General features: G+C 49.3%; 1 protein-coding gene across 1 annotated transcript in view; it reads left to right on the forward strand.

Annotated features, from left to right (window-relative positions):
- Positions 1–1,222: 1,222 nt before the first annotated feature.
- The window catches only part of TMPRSS4 (transmembrane serine protease 4), a 30,785-nt gene continuing 17,682 nt past the window's right edge, over positions 1,223–14,325 (forward strand). The window contains exons 1-5 of the mRNA XM_073020262.1: positions 1,223–1,319; positions 5,481–5,633; positions 7,098–7,227; positions 10,287–10,388; positions 12,351–12,391. Coding sequence (XP_072876363.1) covers positions 1,238–1,319; positions 5,481–5,633; positions 7,098–7,227; positions 10,287–10,388; positions 12,351–12,391 — 508 coding nt within the window. The 5' untranslated portion in view covers positions 1,223–1,237. The remainder of the gene's footprint in view (positions 1,320–5,480; positions 5,634–7,097; positions 7,228–10,286; positions 10,389–12,350; positions 12,392–14,325) is intronic.

Here is a 14,325-nt window from a genome sequence, read left to right on the forward strand (position 1 = left end):
TTCGTTTTTGGAGATGGAGTCTTGCTCTTGTCGCCCAGGCTGGAGTACAATGGCACGATCTCTGCTCACTGCAACCTCCACCTCCTGGGTTCAAGCGATTCTCCTGCCTCAGCCTTCCGAGTAGCTGGGATTACAGGCATGCACCACCATGCCTGGCTAATTTTTGTGTGTTTAGTAGAGCCAGGGTTTCACCATGTTGGTCAGGCTGGTCTTGAACTCCTGACCTCAGGCGATCCACCCACCTTGGCCTCCCAAAGTGCTGGGATTACAGGCGTGAGCCACCACACCCAACTAGATCCATCTTTCTAAAATTAATTTGATCCTGTCTCTCCACTGTTCAAAAACTTTCAACGGCTCCTCACTGCCTTCAGGATAAAACCCAGACTCCTTAGCATAGTGTTCAAGAGTCTCCACAGCTGCCTTCACCCATCCTGCCTTCCAACTTGCCTTTATTCCCCTGGTACGCCAGGCACACCAGGCAGCTTACAAGCCCCCTCCATGCCTCTGACTGAGCTGAGCCAGTGCCTCCCTCCCAACCTGCACTTAAGTGCCACCTGCTGAGGAGGCTTTCACCAGTTTACCTTTGAAGATGTCTCTATTATAACATATATTATCTTCCACCTGGCTGGACTGGCATCTGTGTCTGCCTCCTCCCCGAGATGGTAATCTCTTTAAAGACAAGGACCAGGCTGGGACTTGCTGTTTGTGGGATTGAAGATGCATTGATTCGCAAATGTTTATTAAGCCTCTACTAAGCACGCACTGTGCTGGAGGGCCCTGCCTCCCGGAAGCTTAATGTTTAATCAAAAGCTAAGTCAGGAGGTCAGGAAAAGGATAAATGGTGGCACAGTGAATGGGTACATGCTCCAGGGGCTCAGGCCTCTCTCAGGCAGGCAAAGGTCAGACGAAACCCAGAAATGTCCTGGGACAGGCTCAGGCGAGACACAGGGGAGGCGGCCTGGCCTGGGGGCTCCTTTGAGGGGCACTCATGAACGATAAGTGAGCCTGGATAAGTGAGAAGAGGCAGGGTAACCATGTGCTGATGAAGCTAAGCCTTGTCTGCAGGAATAACCCCCCAGCATTAACCAAAACTGTCCTCAAGGCATTGCTGTCACCGGCCAGAGGGCGGCAGGCTGTGGAGTTTGGTTCAGGGACCACCAAGTGTTGACAGCATGCTCTCCCCTCTGCCTCCCACCTTCCTACAGATGTCAACCCCCTGCGCAAACCCCGTACCCCCATGGAGACCTTCAGAAAGGTGGGGATCCCCATCATCGTAGCACTACTGAGCCTGGCGAGTATCATCATTGTGGTTGTCCTCAGTAAGTGACAGCCCCTACCCGACTTTCACCCTCTAAGTAAATGACAGGGCCCACCCCCCCCCCACCCCCACACTCACCCCCTGAATAAGTGACAGTCCCCCACCCCTGCCCTCACCCCTTCAGTAAGAGGCAGTCCCCCACCCCTGCCCTCACCCCTTCAGTAAGAGGCAGTCCCCCACCCCTGCCCTCACCCCTTCAGTAAGAGGCAGTCCCACCCCTGCTCTCACCCCCTCAGTAAGAGGCAGCCCCGCCCCTCCCATCATCACCTCATAAATGGCAGCCCCTACTTGTCCTTCACCCACTCAGTGAGTGGCAGCCCCCACCCCCACAGTCAGGGGCAGGTGATCTGCATAAAGCTTTGCAGAAAAAAAAAATCATTGGTATAATAAAAGGAATTTGAGGAGAAAAAAAGAGAAAGAGAAATAGAGAAAGAAGAAAGAAAGAAAGAAAGAAAGAAAGAAAGAAAGAAAGAAAGAAAGAAAGAAAGAAAGAAAGAAAGAAAAAGAAAGAGAGAGAAAGAGAGAGAGAAAGAAAGAGAGAGAGAAAGAAAGAAAGAAAAAGAAACTATATGTATCCACCCCCTGCTTTGAAGAGAACCTTATTCTAAGAGTGAAAGGGGAGATGAACTCAGCCCCCATCTATTCCAGATGGCTTCTATCCCAGGTGACTTCTTCTAGAGGGAGAGCACAGTGGCACATGTTCCTAACCCACGCAGGCAATTTGCAGGGCCGCCACGCCCCCTGCCCCCTCCTTCCCATCTTCTGTAGATTGCAAGCTGAGTGGCTCTGAGCAGCGGCTGGAAGAACAGGGAGAGTTTCTGCTTGTGAGGAGGGGAGAAAGAGGAGGCAGCAGAGAAGACCCCCCAGGCAGCTGGCACCTGGCCCCCTTCAGCCTGGCCTTCACCATGGCTAGTGCCTGAGGCCCAGTGTGGTCTTGAGCAGGCCTCTCTGCCTCAGGCCCTTATCCGTGATAAAGAAGATTCAACTGAAGGAGCAGGGATGTGGGTCGTTTTCGGCTCCCACATCTTATGATGGAGTCATTGCCTTTGTTATCCACATGAGCACAGCAGGTTACTAACCGCAACTTTTCACAGCAAGAAGTAGGGCACTGGGGACCAGACTAGGAATCAGGACACCTGAGACAGGGATCCTGGCTCTGCCACTTGCTGCTGCATGACCTTGAGTAAGTCCTTCACTGCCTCGTAACCTCAGTCTCCTCACCTGTAAAATGTCCTTCCTCCCTCAAAGCGATATCATGAACACCAATGAGATAACATTTGTAAATGACCAAGCTAAAAACCAAGTTTTGCAAAAGAGTGTGTCATCACACAGCAGCAGGCGAAATGTGACCCAGGACATGCATTTGCTAATTGGGGCAGGACTGCCTGTGCAGCCAGGGAATAGCTGGCCTTTCAGGAATCTGCACTTGTAACTGTGGTGACATTTCAAGCAGTAGCAGCCAACTGCCTGGTTGGAGGACACTGAGAGAGCTTCTGGTCCCCCTTCCACGCGAGCACTGAGGCTCGGAGAGGAGTAGCGGCAGTCAGCGTCAAGGCTGGGACAGGACCCCAGTGCCCTGATTGAACAGGTTCATTTCCATCTCGTGGCGGTAGAAAAGTAGAGCCACAACATAAACCCCACTCAAAGCCCTGGGAGCCCTGGATGGGTGTGAGATGGAGATGACCCCAAACCCTTTCTCTTTGGTCTTGGTTGCCCACACGATGGAGGTTTGCAGTGCCATCAGCAGACTTGCCATCCTATTCTATTCAGGCTAATGTTGAAGCGAGCTTGCTTTCCATAAGCATACACCCTGCCACAGTGGAGATAAAGGGGGCCAGAGTTATCCAGGGAAAGCCAGGCAGGCACTGAAGCATAATTTAGAGCTGGACACTCCCTGTCCCGGAAGGTCCTACATGGCTTCCACATCCTTGGCCCCCGGATTCTGTAATCAGAGATTGTAACCCAGTCCTCCATCCTGGGCCGGGCTCCCTCAACCTATGGCTTCTGGAGTCTCAACTGGCAACGCTGTCTCCTGGATTTGTCCCAGGAGGTTGGGGTGACTCTGCCTCACTCTGGCTCCTGATCATAAACCAAACTCCAAAGAGCTAGGTAATACCTGGCTCCTCCTTCTCCCTTGCTTCACTCACGCCAGGAGCATCAGGGCCAGCGATCACATCTCAAGCTTCCCCAGAGAGTTAGATGGGCCCTGGCTGTACACTGGAAGCACTGTGTGCCCTGGGAAAATAAAGCCTGGCCTTCAATTCTCCATGTCCCTGTTTGTAATGTGAGTTAGTAATAACACCTCCCTCCCAAGACTGTTACCAGGATTACATGAGGAAATGTATAGAAAGCTCCTAACACGGTGACAAGCAGGGACCATTATTAGATTTCAGGCCACTACTCTTAAGACCAGCCCAGGATGATACTGGACTGGAGAGGGGCCCATCAGGCCAAGAGAGAATTCAGTTACGAAGGAGGAGTCCCCTCCTGCCAGGGTGTTTGGCTGTGAGTCTTCACTAAGGAAAAGTTTGTTTGTTTGTCTGTTTGTTTGTTTGCTTGAGACAAGGTCTTACTCTGTCTCCCAGGCTAGAGTGTAATCATGACATCACGGCTCACTGCAGCCTCAAAGTTCTGGGCTCAAGCAATCCTCCTGCCTCAGACTCCCAAGTCGCTGGGACCACAGGGGCACACCACCATGCCTGGCTAATTTTTTTTATTTTTATTTTGGAGAAACAAGGATCTCACTATGTTGCCCAGACGGATCTTGAACTCCTGGGCTCGAACAATCCTCCTGCCTTGGTACCCCAAAGTGCTGGGATTACAGGTGTGAACTACCATGCACGGCCAGAAGAAGTGTTAAAATATCAGTTCCCTGAAGGATTAAACACACTCGACATCTTTCCATCATCCCAAGATGGCAAAAGAACAACAGAATTCGAAAGCAGCTGGCAGAATCTAAAGACAGCAAGAGAAACAAAAAAACCAAGGACCAAGCCCTTAACAGATCTTTCTCTTTTTTTCTTAATTTTAGTTATTTTTATTTATATATTTTAATTACTTTTTTTGTTCAACTTTTATTCTAAGTTCTGGGGTACATGTGCAGGACGTGCAGGTTTGTTACATAGGTAAGCGTGCCATGGTGGTTTGCACTGATCAACCCTTCACTGAGGTATAAAGCCCGGCAACCATTAGCTATAATTCCTGATGCTCTCCCTGCCTCTGCCTCCCGCCCAACAGGTCCCAGAGTGTGTTGATCCCCCTGCATGTGTGCATGTGTTCTTATCTTTCAACAGTTCTTTCACCCAGATAAAAGCACCCAACTCTAGAACTATACTTGATAGTTACGAGACATTTTCACAACTACCATCATACCACATGCTCTCAACAGCCCTGTGAGGCAGATATTATAGATACTATCATCCCATTGTACAGATGAGGAAACTGAGAACTAAGGAAGGAAAGTGATCCGTATAAAGTTGGACAGTATGGCTGGGCACAGTGACTCACGCCTGTAATCCCAGCACTTTGGGAGGCCAAGGCAGGTGGATCACCTGAGGTTGGGTGTTCGAGAACAGCCCGGCCAACATGGTGAAACCCCATCTCTACTAAAAATACAAAAAATCAGCTGAGTACGGTGGCACGTGCCTGTAATCCCAGCTACTCGGGAGGCTGAGGCAGGAGAATCACTTAAACTTGGGAGGCGGAGGCTGCAGCAAGCCAAAACCCCGCCACTGCACTCCAGCCTGAATGACAGAGCGAGACTCCATCTCAAAAAACAAAAAAGTTAAGTTCCACGGTAGGTGGCAGAGCTAGGACTCAGAACTGGGTCTTCAGACTCTGGGTTCCTCCTCTGTTACCAGAACGTACTGAGCCAGCACTGGGGGTAAGAGGCAGGTATCAGCCTGTTTCTCAATTTCTCCCACACACGTGACCTCTCTTGATCCTCAGACATCGTGTGGGTATGGGGCCGGTGTTACTACCTCCACTTTACAGACAAGGAAGCTGAGGTTCAGGCCAAGTCTATGTGCTACCAAATAGCAGAACTGAGCCTGGAACTCACACATGCATCTGAGAGCCCAGCATCATCGCCAGGAAAACCCAGCCTCTCCCTACTCAAGCCTGACCCTCCGCCCTCTCTGCCCCTCCCTGCACTTGCCTCCAGTCAAGGTGATTCTGGATAAATACTACTTCCTCTGCGAGCAGCCCCTCCACTTCATCCCAAGGAAGCAGCTGTGTGACGGGGAGCTGGACTGTCCCTTGGGAGAGGACGAGGAGCACTGTGTCAAGAGCTTCCCTGAAGGGCCTGCAGTGGCAGGTGAGTGCAGGGTCTGAGGCACAAGAGGAGTGGGCCCAGCAGGAGGTCTGCTCAGGCCCCCATGGCCCACTGCATAGTATCTGCCACCTACTTGTCACTGTTCATCCTTGTTGTATGAGGTTCTTTTTTTGTTTGTGTGTTTTTGTTTTTGTTTTGAGGCAGAGCGCTCTGTGGCCCAGGATGGAGTGCAATGGCTTGGTCTCGGCTCACTGCAACCTCTGCCTTCCAAGTTCAAGTGATTCTCCTGCCTCAGCCTCATGAGTAGCTGGGATTACAGGTGCCAGCCACCATGCCTGGCTAATTTTTATACTTTTAGTAGAGACAGGGTTTTGCCATGTTGGTCAGGCTGGTCTCGAACTCCTGACCTCAGGTGATCCGCCCGCCTTGGCCTCCCAAAGTGCTGGGATTACAGGCGTGAGCCACTGTACCCTGCTGTATAAGTTTCTTGAGAGCAGGACTGTGTCTTGTCTACCTTTAAATCCCAGTACTTAACACACAGCAAACAGCAACTATTTGATGAACAAATGTGAGCCAGAAAGGACAGGAAATTGTAACTGAACCTGCCCCATGCGTGCTGCGCCTGGGTGGATTTCAGGCAGAGGGCTAGACTGGGTGACCTTGGAGCGTTCCTCCTTTCTATGAGATCTGTTATTTCAAGGAGACTAGAAAAGAGACTTCTCAGCCACTTTGCCAGCTATTGGTCCTTCTATTCTTTAGTGTTTGCTGAGATGCGCTATGTGACAGGACTGAGCCAGGTCGTTTCAATGGATAGGTGTTTTGAGCATAAAACCCACGTTCTCTCTTGGGCTGGACTCTTCTACCTTCATCCCCCTGGTGCTTGGGCTCTGAAGAAATAAAGATAGGTAGGAGATGAGTGATGGGGCTTCTGAGGGCAGGGCTGAGTGACTTCCTGTGTATTTGCTCACTCTTTATCAGAAATCAAATACCTGTCAAATGCCCTTATCAGAAGTCAAATGCACCTGTCATCCTACTGCCAATAGGACTTCTCACTCAACCTCCCGCTCTGACCTTTCTTGGAGAAGGACCTAGGTCCCTCTCTGAGACATTTCCCCAGGCTGAGCAAGTTGCATGGACCATGGATGGGTATGTGGTCCATACAATGTAAACAAGTTGTATATGGTCTCTGGGTAGAGTGACCACATAATTGATCATCAAAACTGATACCTGTAAGAGCAAAAGGGGGCTCTATTAACCATTGGGCCAGGGCAACAGGTCAAAACAGAGACTGACTCCGGGACGTCTGGTCACACTAGCTACTGTCAAAATGGGGCCCAAATAGACAAAGCCAAATGGAGGAAATTCCCTTGACATTGAAAGTGTTGGGGCTCTGTGGTACCCCCAGTTCTAGGCTGGGGGAGGTTGGACTGGTCTCATGATGAGTTCTGAGGGGGATGGGCCAGATGGGCCCCTCCTTCCATCTAACCCAGGTTCTTTTCCTCCTAGTCCGCCTCTCCAAGGACCGATCCACCCTGCAGGTGCTGGACCCGGCCACAGGGAACTGGTTCTCTGCCTGTTTCGACAACTTCACAGAAGCTCTGGCCGAGACAGCCTGCAGGCAGATGGGCTACAGCAGGTAACCAACCTGAGCCTCTCTCCTTTTTCCCTTCTTCCTCTTTCCTACTCTTCCTCCTTTCCTTCCTCCTTCTTCTCTCTTTCCTAAAAAATACAGGCATTGGAGCCAGGCAGAATAGCTTTTGAATCCCAGCATTTCACTTTTAAGCAACATGAAGTTAAATTTCCTAAGCCTCAGGTTTCTCAGGAGTGAATTGGGGGAAGTAATACCAACCTCATAGTACCCCCTCCTTCTAGATTGGAGGCCCTTCTTGTCCTAGAACCATGGGCATTTCAAGATGTGGAAGACCCTAGGGATCATCTAGTCCATGCATCATAGGATGGTTTTGGAACGCCAATGAGAGAATGTGTGCTGCCCTCCAACACACACACACACACACACACACACACACACACACTTCTAGCTTCTGTGCAGTCCTCTCCTTTCCTTTACTCCTCAACCTTCACTCCTTTGTCCTGACTTTGCCAGAAACTGTTCCTGCCCAGCAACACAAAAGCCAAATTAACTTATTCAAAGTTTCGTTGGTTAAGATTTAGCTTAAGTGAGCCTAGTTTCAGTGGGGCCCCATCTTCGGCAATCCCAGCTCTCTCTGCAAATTTCAAAAGCAGTTCCAAATCTGGAGTGGATGAAAAGGTGTAAGATTATAATAAGAGTAATTTGCATTTTATATATTTATATTCATTTGATTTTGGCAGAAACCCAAAAAGATAGTTATTATATCTATTTCATAAATAGGCTCAAAGAAAGTAAGTAACTTGCTAGGGTAGTGGTTGGGAGGTAGAGGGCTAGAATTTGAGCCCAAGATCCCTAATTCTTGCACATTAGGAGTTCTCATAGTGTTTCTGTTTCTACACTGGGTGATTCTTTATTCTCATGTAGGACATCATCTATAAAAGAAGGGGCTGATGAGATGGTTGATCACTCAGAGAGTTTAGCTGGAGAGGATGGAAAGGAACCCACGCATTCAGTTGCAGAGTAAGATAACCTATCTCTGGCAGGCCTCAAACTTCTTCAGGATTCTAAGAGACTGGACCCAGAGACTAGGCCAAAACCAAAACCAAAACCAAAAACAACTCTACCAGGCAGACATCACCAATCAATCACAGAACTCTCTCCCATGGATCCCTCATGCAGCCTGAAAGTGCTTTTTCAGTAAATGCTCCAGGCAGCCATTACAAATCAATCAGAATTATTTGCCTCTCTCTTCTCTGCTCATCAGGCTTCTGCTGCTCTCTACTCTCCACAGGGGGCAACTTCCAGTACCCTCCAGAAAGCACACTCTGCCACCTTCATTTCAAGGAGAGTGAGGAAGTCATGCCCAGCACCTGCTATTCTCCCCTCTTCCCACAGCCACTGAGCCCAGCCTCGCTGCAGCCAGCCCCCGTTCCCCACTGTAGTCTAGTCAACTGCTGTGTCAGCCGTCAGCCGTACCTAGCACAGCAGGCTGAGGCTTGATTATGAAACTCGGGTGTCTCCAGAGGATCTTAAGGTGATAGGCTCCTGGAATTTCTGTCCTTTTGGAGCTCACTAAGGCACCAAACCACCTGATTATTCTTGTGTTTTACAAAATCAAAGTTCATCAGAATCGTTCATTGGGATGGAATTGGTGAACAGAAGTTAACTTTCCTGGGAATGTCCATTTCTACCATATTCCCTCCTTCTAGGTCTCAGATTTCTCTACTTTCTTTCCTCCTTCTAGATTGGAGGCCCTTCTTGTCCTAGAACCATGGGTATTTCAAGATGTGGAAGACCCTAGGGATCATCTAGTCCATGCATCTTTTTTTTTTTTTGACAGAGTCACTCTGTCACCCAGGCTGGAGTGCAATGGCGCTATCTCAGCTCACTACAACCTCCACCTCCCAGGTTCAAGCAATTCTCTCACCTTAGCCTCCTGAATAGCTGGGATTACAGGCACTAGCAATCATGCCTGGCTGATTTTTGTATTTTTGTAGAGACTGGGCTTCACCATGTTGGCCAGGCTGGTCTTGAAGTCCTGATCTCAGGTGATCCATCCACCTCGGCCTCCCAAAGTGCTTGGATTACAGGCATGAGCCACTGTACCCAGCCCCATGCATCTTTTTATAGAGGGGGAAACTGAGGCTTGGAGAGACCCAGAAAAAGAATGTGACCTGCCCAAGACCACACATCAAACTAGTGCTAGAGCCAGGGACAGAACCTAGATTATGAGGACTCTTAAAATGGACTCTAGTCCTCCCAGGTCTGAGTCCTCCCTGGGTCCTTCCAGGAAGTGCCAGCATTCCTGCCTGAGAATGTGCCAAACCACCAGTATCATGGAACAACCCACCCCTCCATGGAGAGCTTCTACTAGCATTACTAGCATGGTTGGGGATGGAAGGAAAAGATTTAGAAGAGGCAGATTCAGTAAAGGAACAATCAGAGAGATGGAATTAATCAGGGAAGACTTCCTGTTAGAGGAAAAACTTCAACCTAAGGTTTGAAAGCAGGCAAGCATGGATTAGCAGAAAGAGGGAGGGTGGTCCTGTTGAGATAAACGTTTGTTTGGATTCTTATAAAGACAATCCAGTCCTGTTCTATTAAATAGCTCTAAGGGGCCAAAAGTATATCCCCACTATTAAATTCAAACCAGATGCCTTTTTTGGAAAACCAAATATCCACATTCCAACTCCCTCCCAGGTGAGAAGGGAGCTAACCTGGGCCACTATGCCTCTTTGTTTTCCTGCCGTGAACCAGAAGACATTGCTGGGATATTTGAAATAAGGGCAGAGCCGGGAGTTTGGAAAGGAGACCCTTAACATTTCTCCAGGGCTCTGGGTTCTGGATTTGGAGTCCCTGCCCAAGAAAGCAAGTTACATCAGCACAGCACCAAGGGTTGAGTCCTGGGATGCCAAGGATATATTCTTTATTGTATGGCAAAGCAGGCCCCATCTTCACTGACTAAGACCACCTCCACTCTCTGGCCACTCCCCACCAGGCATTCTCTGCCACCCTCTCTCCTAAGAGTGGGAGCCAACTCTACCATCTTGTTGTAACCCCCTGCCCCAGCTCACAACTCTCTCTCTCTCTCTCGATGTGAGCAGCAAACCCACTTTCAGAGCTGTGGAGATTGGCCCAGACCAGGATCTGGATGTTGTTGAAATCACAGAAAACAGCCAGGAGCTTCAAGTGAGGAACTCAAGTGGGTAAGTGAGGGAACACCTTCTGGCCTACAGAAGGCCCCCACATGGATGCTGCTCTTCAGGTTGCAACCAGCTCACCTGGAACCCTAAGCAGCCAGGGGAATGTAAGCCAGACATCAGGAAGAACTCCTAGCCAGACAGATCATTCAATGCCAAGAGCTATAGACTCACATTTTGGAGAGGTTTTCTGTGTTGACTTGTTTTTAACACAATGGACAGCTGGGCAAAGTGTGTTGTCCTATTCAAAGTCAGAGGGATGGATAATGTGACCTTTCCCTCAATCTGGATAGTAAATAGTTTTTGCTACTGCTGTAAATTTTCTAATAAATTGCCCAATAATCAAGATTCCAAAGTCACTTTGTCCTTCCCCACCACTTACCCAGCCAGAGCTCCCCACCTTCTTGATGCTCCAGGGAAGAGGCTCCACGGCCCTTGTGGGTGGCCCATTCCTGAGCCTCGTCACCCTGCGTTAGAGCAGAGCATCCAGTTGAAATCTGTCACGTTGTGGCAAAGCGGTTCAGAGAGGAGGCTGGCTTCTTAGCATTCAGGGATGTTGCTGAGGGCCGCTTATTCACCTGTGGTGAAAAGAAAGAGAGATCAGACTGTTACTGTGTCTATGTAGAAAGAGATAGACATAAGAGACTCCATTTTGTTCTGTACTAAGAAAAATTCTTCTGCCTTGAGATGCTGTTAATCTATAACCCTACCCCCAACCCTGTGCTTGCAGAGACATGTGCTGTGTTTACTCAAGGCTTAATGGATTTAGGGCTATGCAGGATGTGCTTTGTTAAACAAGTGCTTGAAGGCAGTATGGTTGTTAAAAGTCATCACCACTCTCTAATCTCAAGTACCCCAGGGACACAATACACTGCGGAAGACCGCAGGGACCTCTGCCTAGGAAAGTCAGGTATTGTCCAAGGTTTCTCCCCCTGTGATAGTCTGAGATATGGCCTCGTGGGTAGGGAAAGACATGACCATCCCCCAGCCCAGACACCAGTAAAGGGTCTTTGCTGAGGAGGATTAGTAAAAGAGGAAGGCCTCTTTGCAGTTGAGAGAAGAGGAAGGCATCTGTCTCCTGCTGTCCCTGGGCAATGGAATGTCTCGGTGTAAAACCGATTGTATGTTCTATTTACTGAGATAGGAGAAAACTGCCTTAGGCTGGAGGTGAGACTTGCTGGTGGCAATACTGCTCTTTAATGCACCAAGATGTTATGTATGTGCATATCAAAGCACAGCACCTTTTCTTAACCTTGTTTATCACACAGAGACATTTGTTCACATGTTTTCCTGCTGACCCTCTCCCCACTATTACCCTATTGTCCTGCCATATCCTCCTCTCCGAGATGGTAAAGATCAATAAATACTGAGGGAACTCAAGAGACCAGTGCAGGTGGTGCGGGTCCTCCGTATGCTGAGTCTTATGCTGAGCCCCAGTCCTCTGGGCCCACTTTTCTTTCTCTCTACTTTGTCTCTGTGTCCCTTTCTTTTCTCAAGTCTCTCGTTCCACCTGACGAGAAATGCCCACAGGTGGTGAAGGGGCTGGTCCCCTTCATTCACTGAAAGTAAATCTTGAAATGGACAGGGTTGGTCCAGAATGATCCTTTGCCTAAAATTCCATCAAAATCCCATTCCTCCATTTTTAAAGTCCACAGTGCCACAGACTCTGTTCTGGGATCTGCCTTCTTCCCTCTTAGGTCCCAGGAGCCCAAGCTGGGCTTTGAAGCAGGCAGGGCCTAGTGCACCATGGGTACTCAGCAGTGGGGGTGTTGAATCCAATCAAATGGAAGTGTCAATGCAGGAAATGCAATGGATGTCAATGCATTCTCCACATGTTCCCCACTGTACAGTTTCCACATTCCCCAGGTATTGGGAGGGGACTTGAATTAATAGCATTGGGAGGCTTAAGTCCCTACCTCCCAGCTGAGCAAGAAGCTTAAATCACAGGGTGCTGTGTCTGTCTTCCAGGCCCTGTCTCTCAGGCTCCCTGGTCTCCCTGCACTGTCTTGGTGAGTACCCCCTGATCTCTGAGGGTTTGGGCCTGGGCCAGCAATGAGCAAGGAGGAAGACCTTCATCTTCACTCCTAAATTTCTGGGACTCCAAGTTTCATTCTGCCTTTGTCTACAGCCCTTGGGCTTGCAGGTCAATGCCCCCTCGAGTTGTTGGTGGCCTTGTGCAGGTCACTTTCTTTTTCTGGGTCTTTCCAAGCCTCAGTTTCCCCCTTCCACCATCTGTGCATGACTCCACAACCTAAGTGGAGACCTGGGAGAGAGTGTTAGGAAGACTGAAAAGGGCAGGACGGGTCCTCCACTGCCTCCCCTCCCCTGGTCAGGACCTACATAGCCTTCTTTGTCACAATCAGCTCAGGTATCCAAGATCAGATTACCCACATTCATTATTTGAGCAAATATTCATTGAACAGTTAGAATATGTCTCATTCTGTCAGTTGTTGGCTAGAAGTAGAAAGTACCAGATGAGTGAAATAATTGGCCACTATCCTCAGTAGCTTATGACTCAGTAAGAAAGAGATGCAAGACAGCATGTGGAAAATGCCAAACTGAGTAGCAGTCACAGTGGACATGCTGCAGAGAGAGCTGGACAGGGGTCAGAAGACCTGGGCACCAGTCCCATTCACTTCCAGTGTGGCCTCGAGTCATTCACCTGACCTTCCTGAAGTTCATTTTCCCAAGAGGTTGTTTAGTCCAACTGCCCATCAAGGATCTCTAGGGACCCTTCTAGCTCTAACAGAGGAGATCAGAGAAGAAAACAAGCACTGTGGCTCATCTCATCCTACCAGCTTCACAGAGAACTGAGACTGGTCTGGAAGGATAGCCAGAAATTAGAACACCTAAGGGAAGAAGGTCACAATGCTGCCTCTGCAATTTAGGAGTGTGTATGCTTCCCTGCAGGATGTTGAGAGTTTCATTCATTATCACGTGCCCCCCACTCCGACCCCACAATACCTAGTGTGTGGGATCTGACACGTGGTGGTTGGTCAATGAATGAATGAACAAATGGCCAAACCATCTAAGGTTCTACACTGAGTAGCCCTGAAGGCATGAAGGAGCATAAGGGACAGGTCCTCCCTTGTGGGGCCTCTGTTTTACCAAGAAAACAAGACCTAAACTCAACAACACTGAAAGGGTGGCCAACACCCAGAATAGCCTATGGGAATGCCAGAGAAAGGGAAATTCCCAGGGACTGGGGTCCCAGGCTAAACACTGAAAAATGCATCTGTAGGTTCAAGGAGGAAAAGCCCATGTTGTCTGTCTTGCCCGCCACTCTCTCCCAGCACCCAGCACTGCCCCAAGACAGGGCACTTGACACAAATTGGTTAGATTAATGAATGATCTAGAATTCAGTGGTCCCCAACCTTTTTGGCACCAGGGGCTTGTTGCATGGGAGACAATTTTTCCACAAACCAAAAGGGGGATAGAAAGCATTAGATTCTCTCTTTTTTTTTTTTTTTTGAGACTGAGTCTCGCTCTTGTCACTCAGCCTGGAGTCCAGTGTTGCGATCTCGGCTCACTGCAACCTCCGCCTCCTGGATTCAAGCAATTCTCCTGCCTCAGCCTCCTAAATAGCTGGGACTACAGGTGCCCGCCACCAGCCCAGCTGGGACTATAGGCATGTGCCACCACGCCTGGCTAATTTTTGTATTTTTAGTAGAGACAGCATCTCACCATGTTGGCCAGGCTGGTCTCGAACTCCTGACCTCAGCTGATCTGCCCGCCTGAGCCTCCCAAAGTGCTGGGATTCCAGACGTGAGCCGCCACACCTAGCCTAGATTCTCATGAGGAACGCACAGCATAGACTCCTCACATGTGCTGTTCACAATAAGGTTTGTGCTCCTACAGAATCTAATGCCACCTCTGATCTGACAGGAGGTGAAGCTCAGGTGGTCATGCTCACTTGCCCCTGCCGCTCACTTCCTAATGTGCA

The sequence above is a fragment of the Chlorocebus sabaeus genome, chromosome 1 (assembly GCF_047675955.1).
Source record: "Chlorocebus sabaeus isolate Y175 chromosome 1, mChlSab1.0.hap1, whole genome shotgun sequence".
Lineage (NCBI taxonomy): Eukaryota > Metazoa > Chordata > Mammalia > Primates > Cercopithecidae > Chlorocebus > Chlorocebus sabaeus.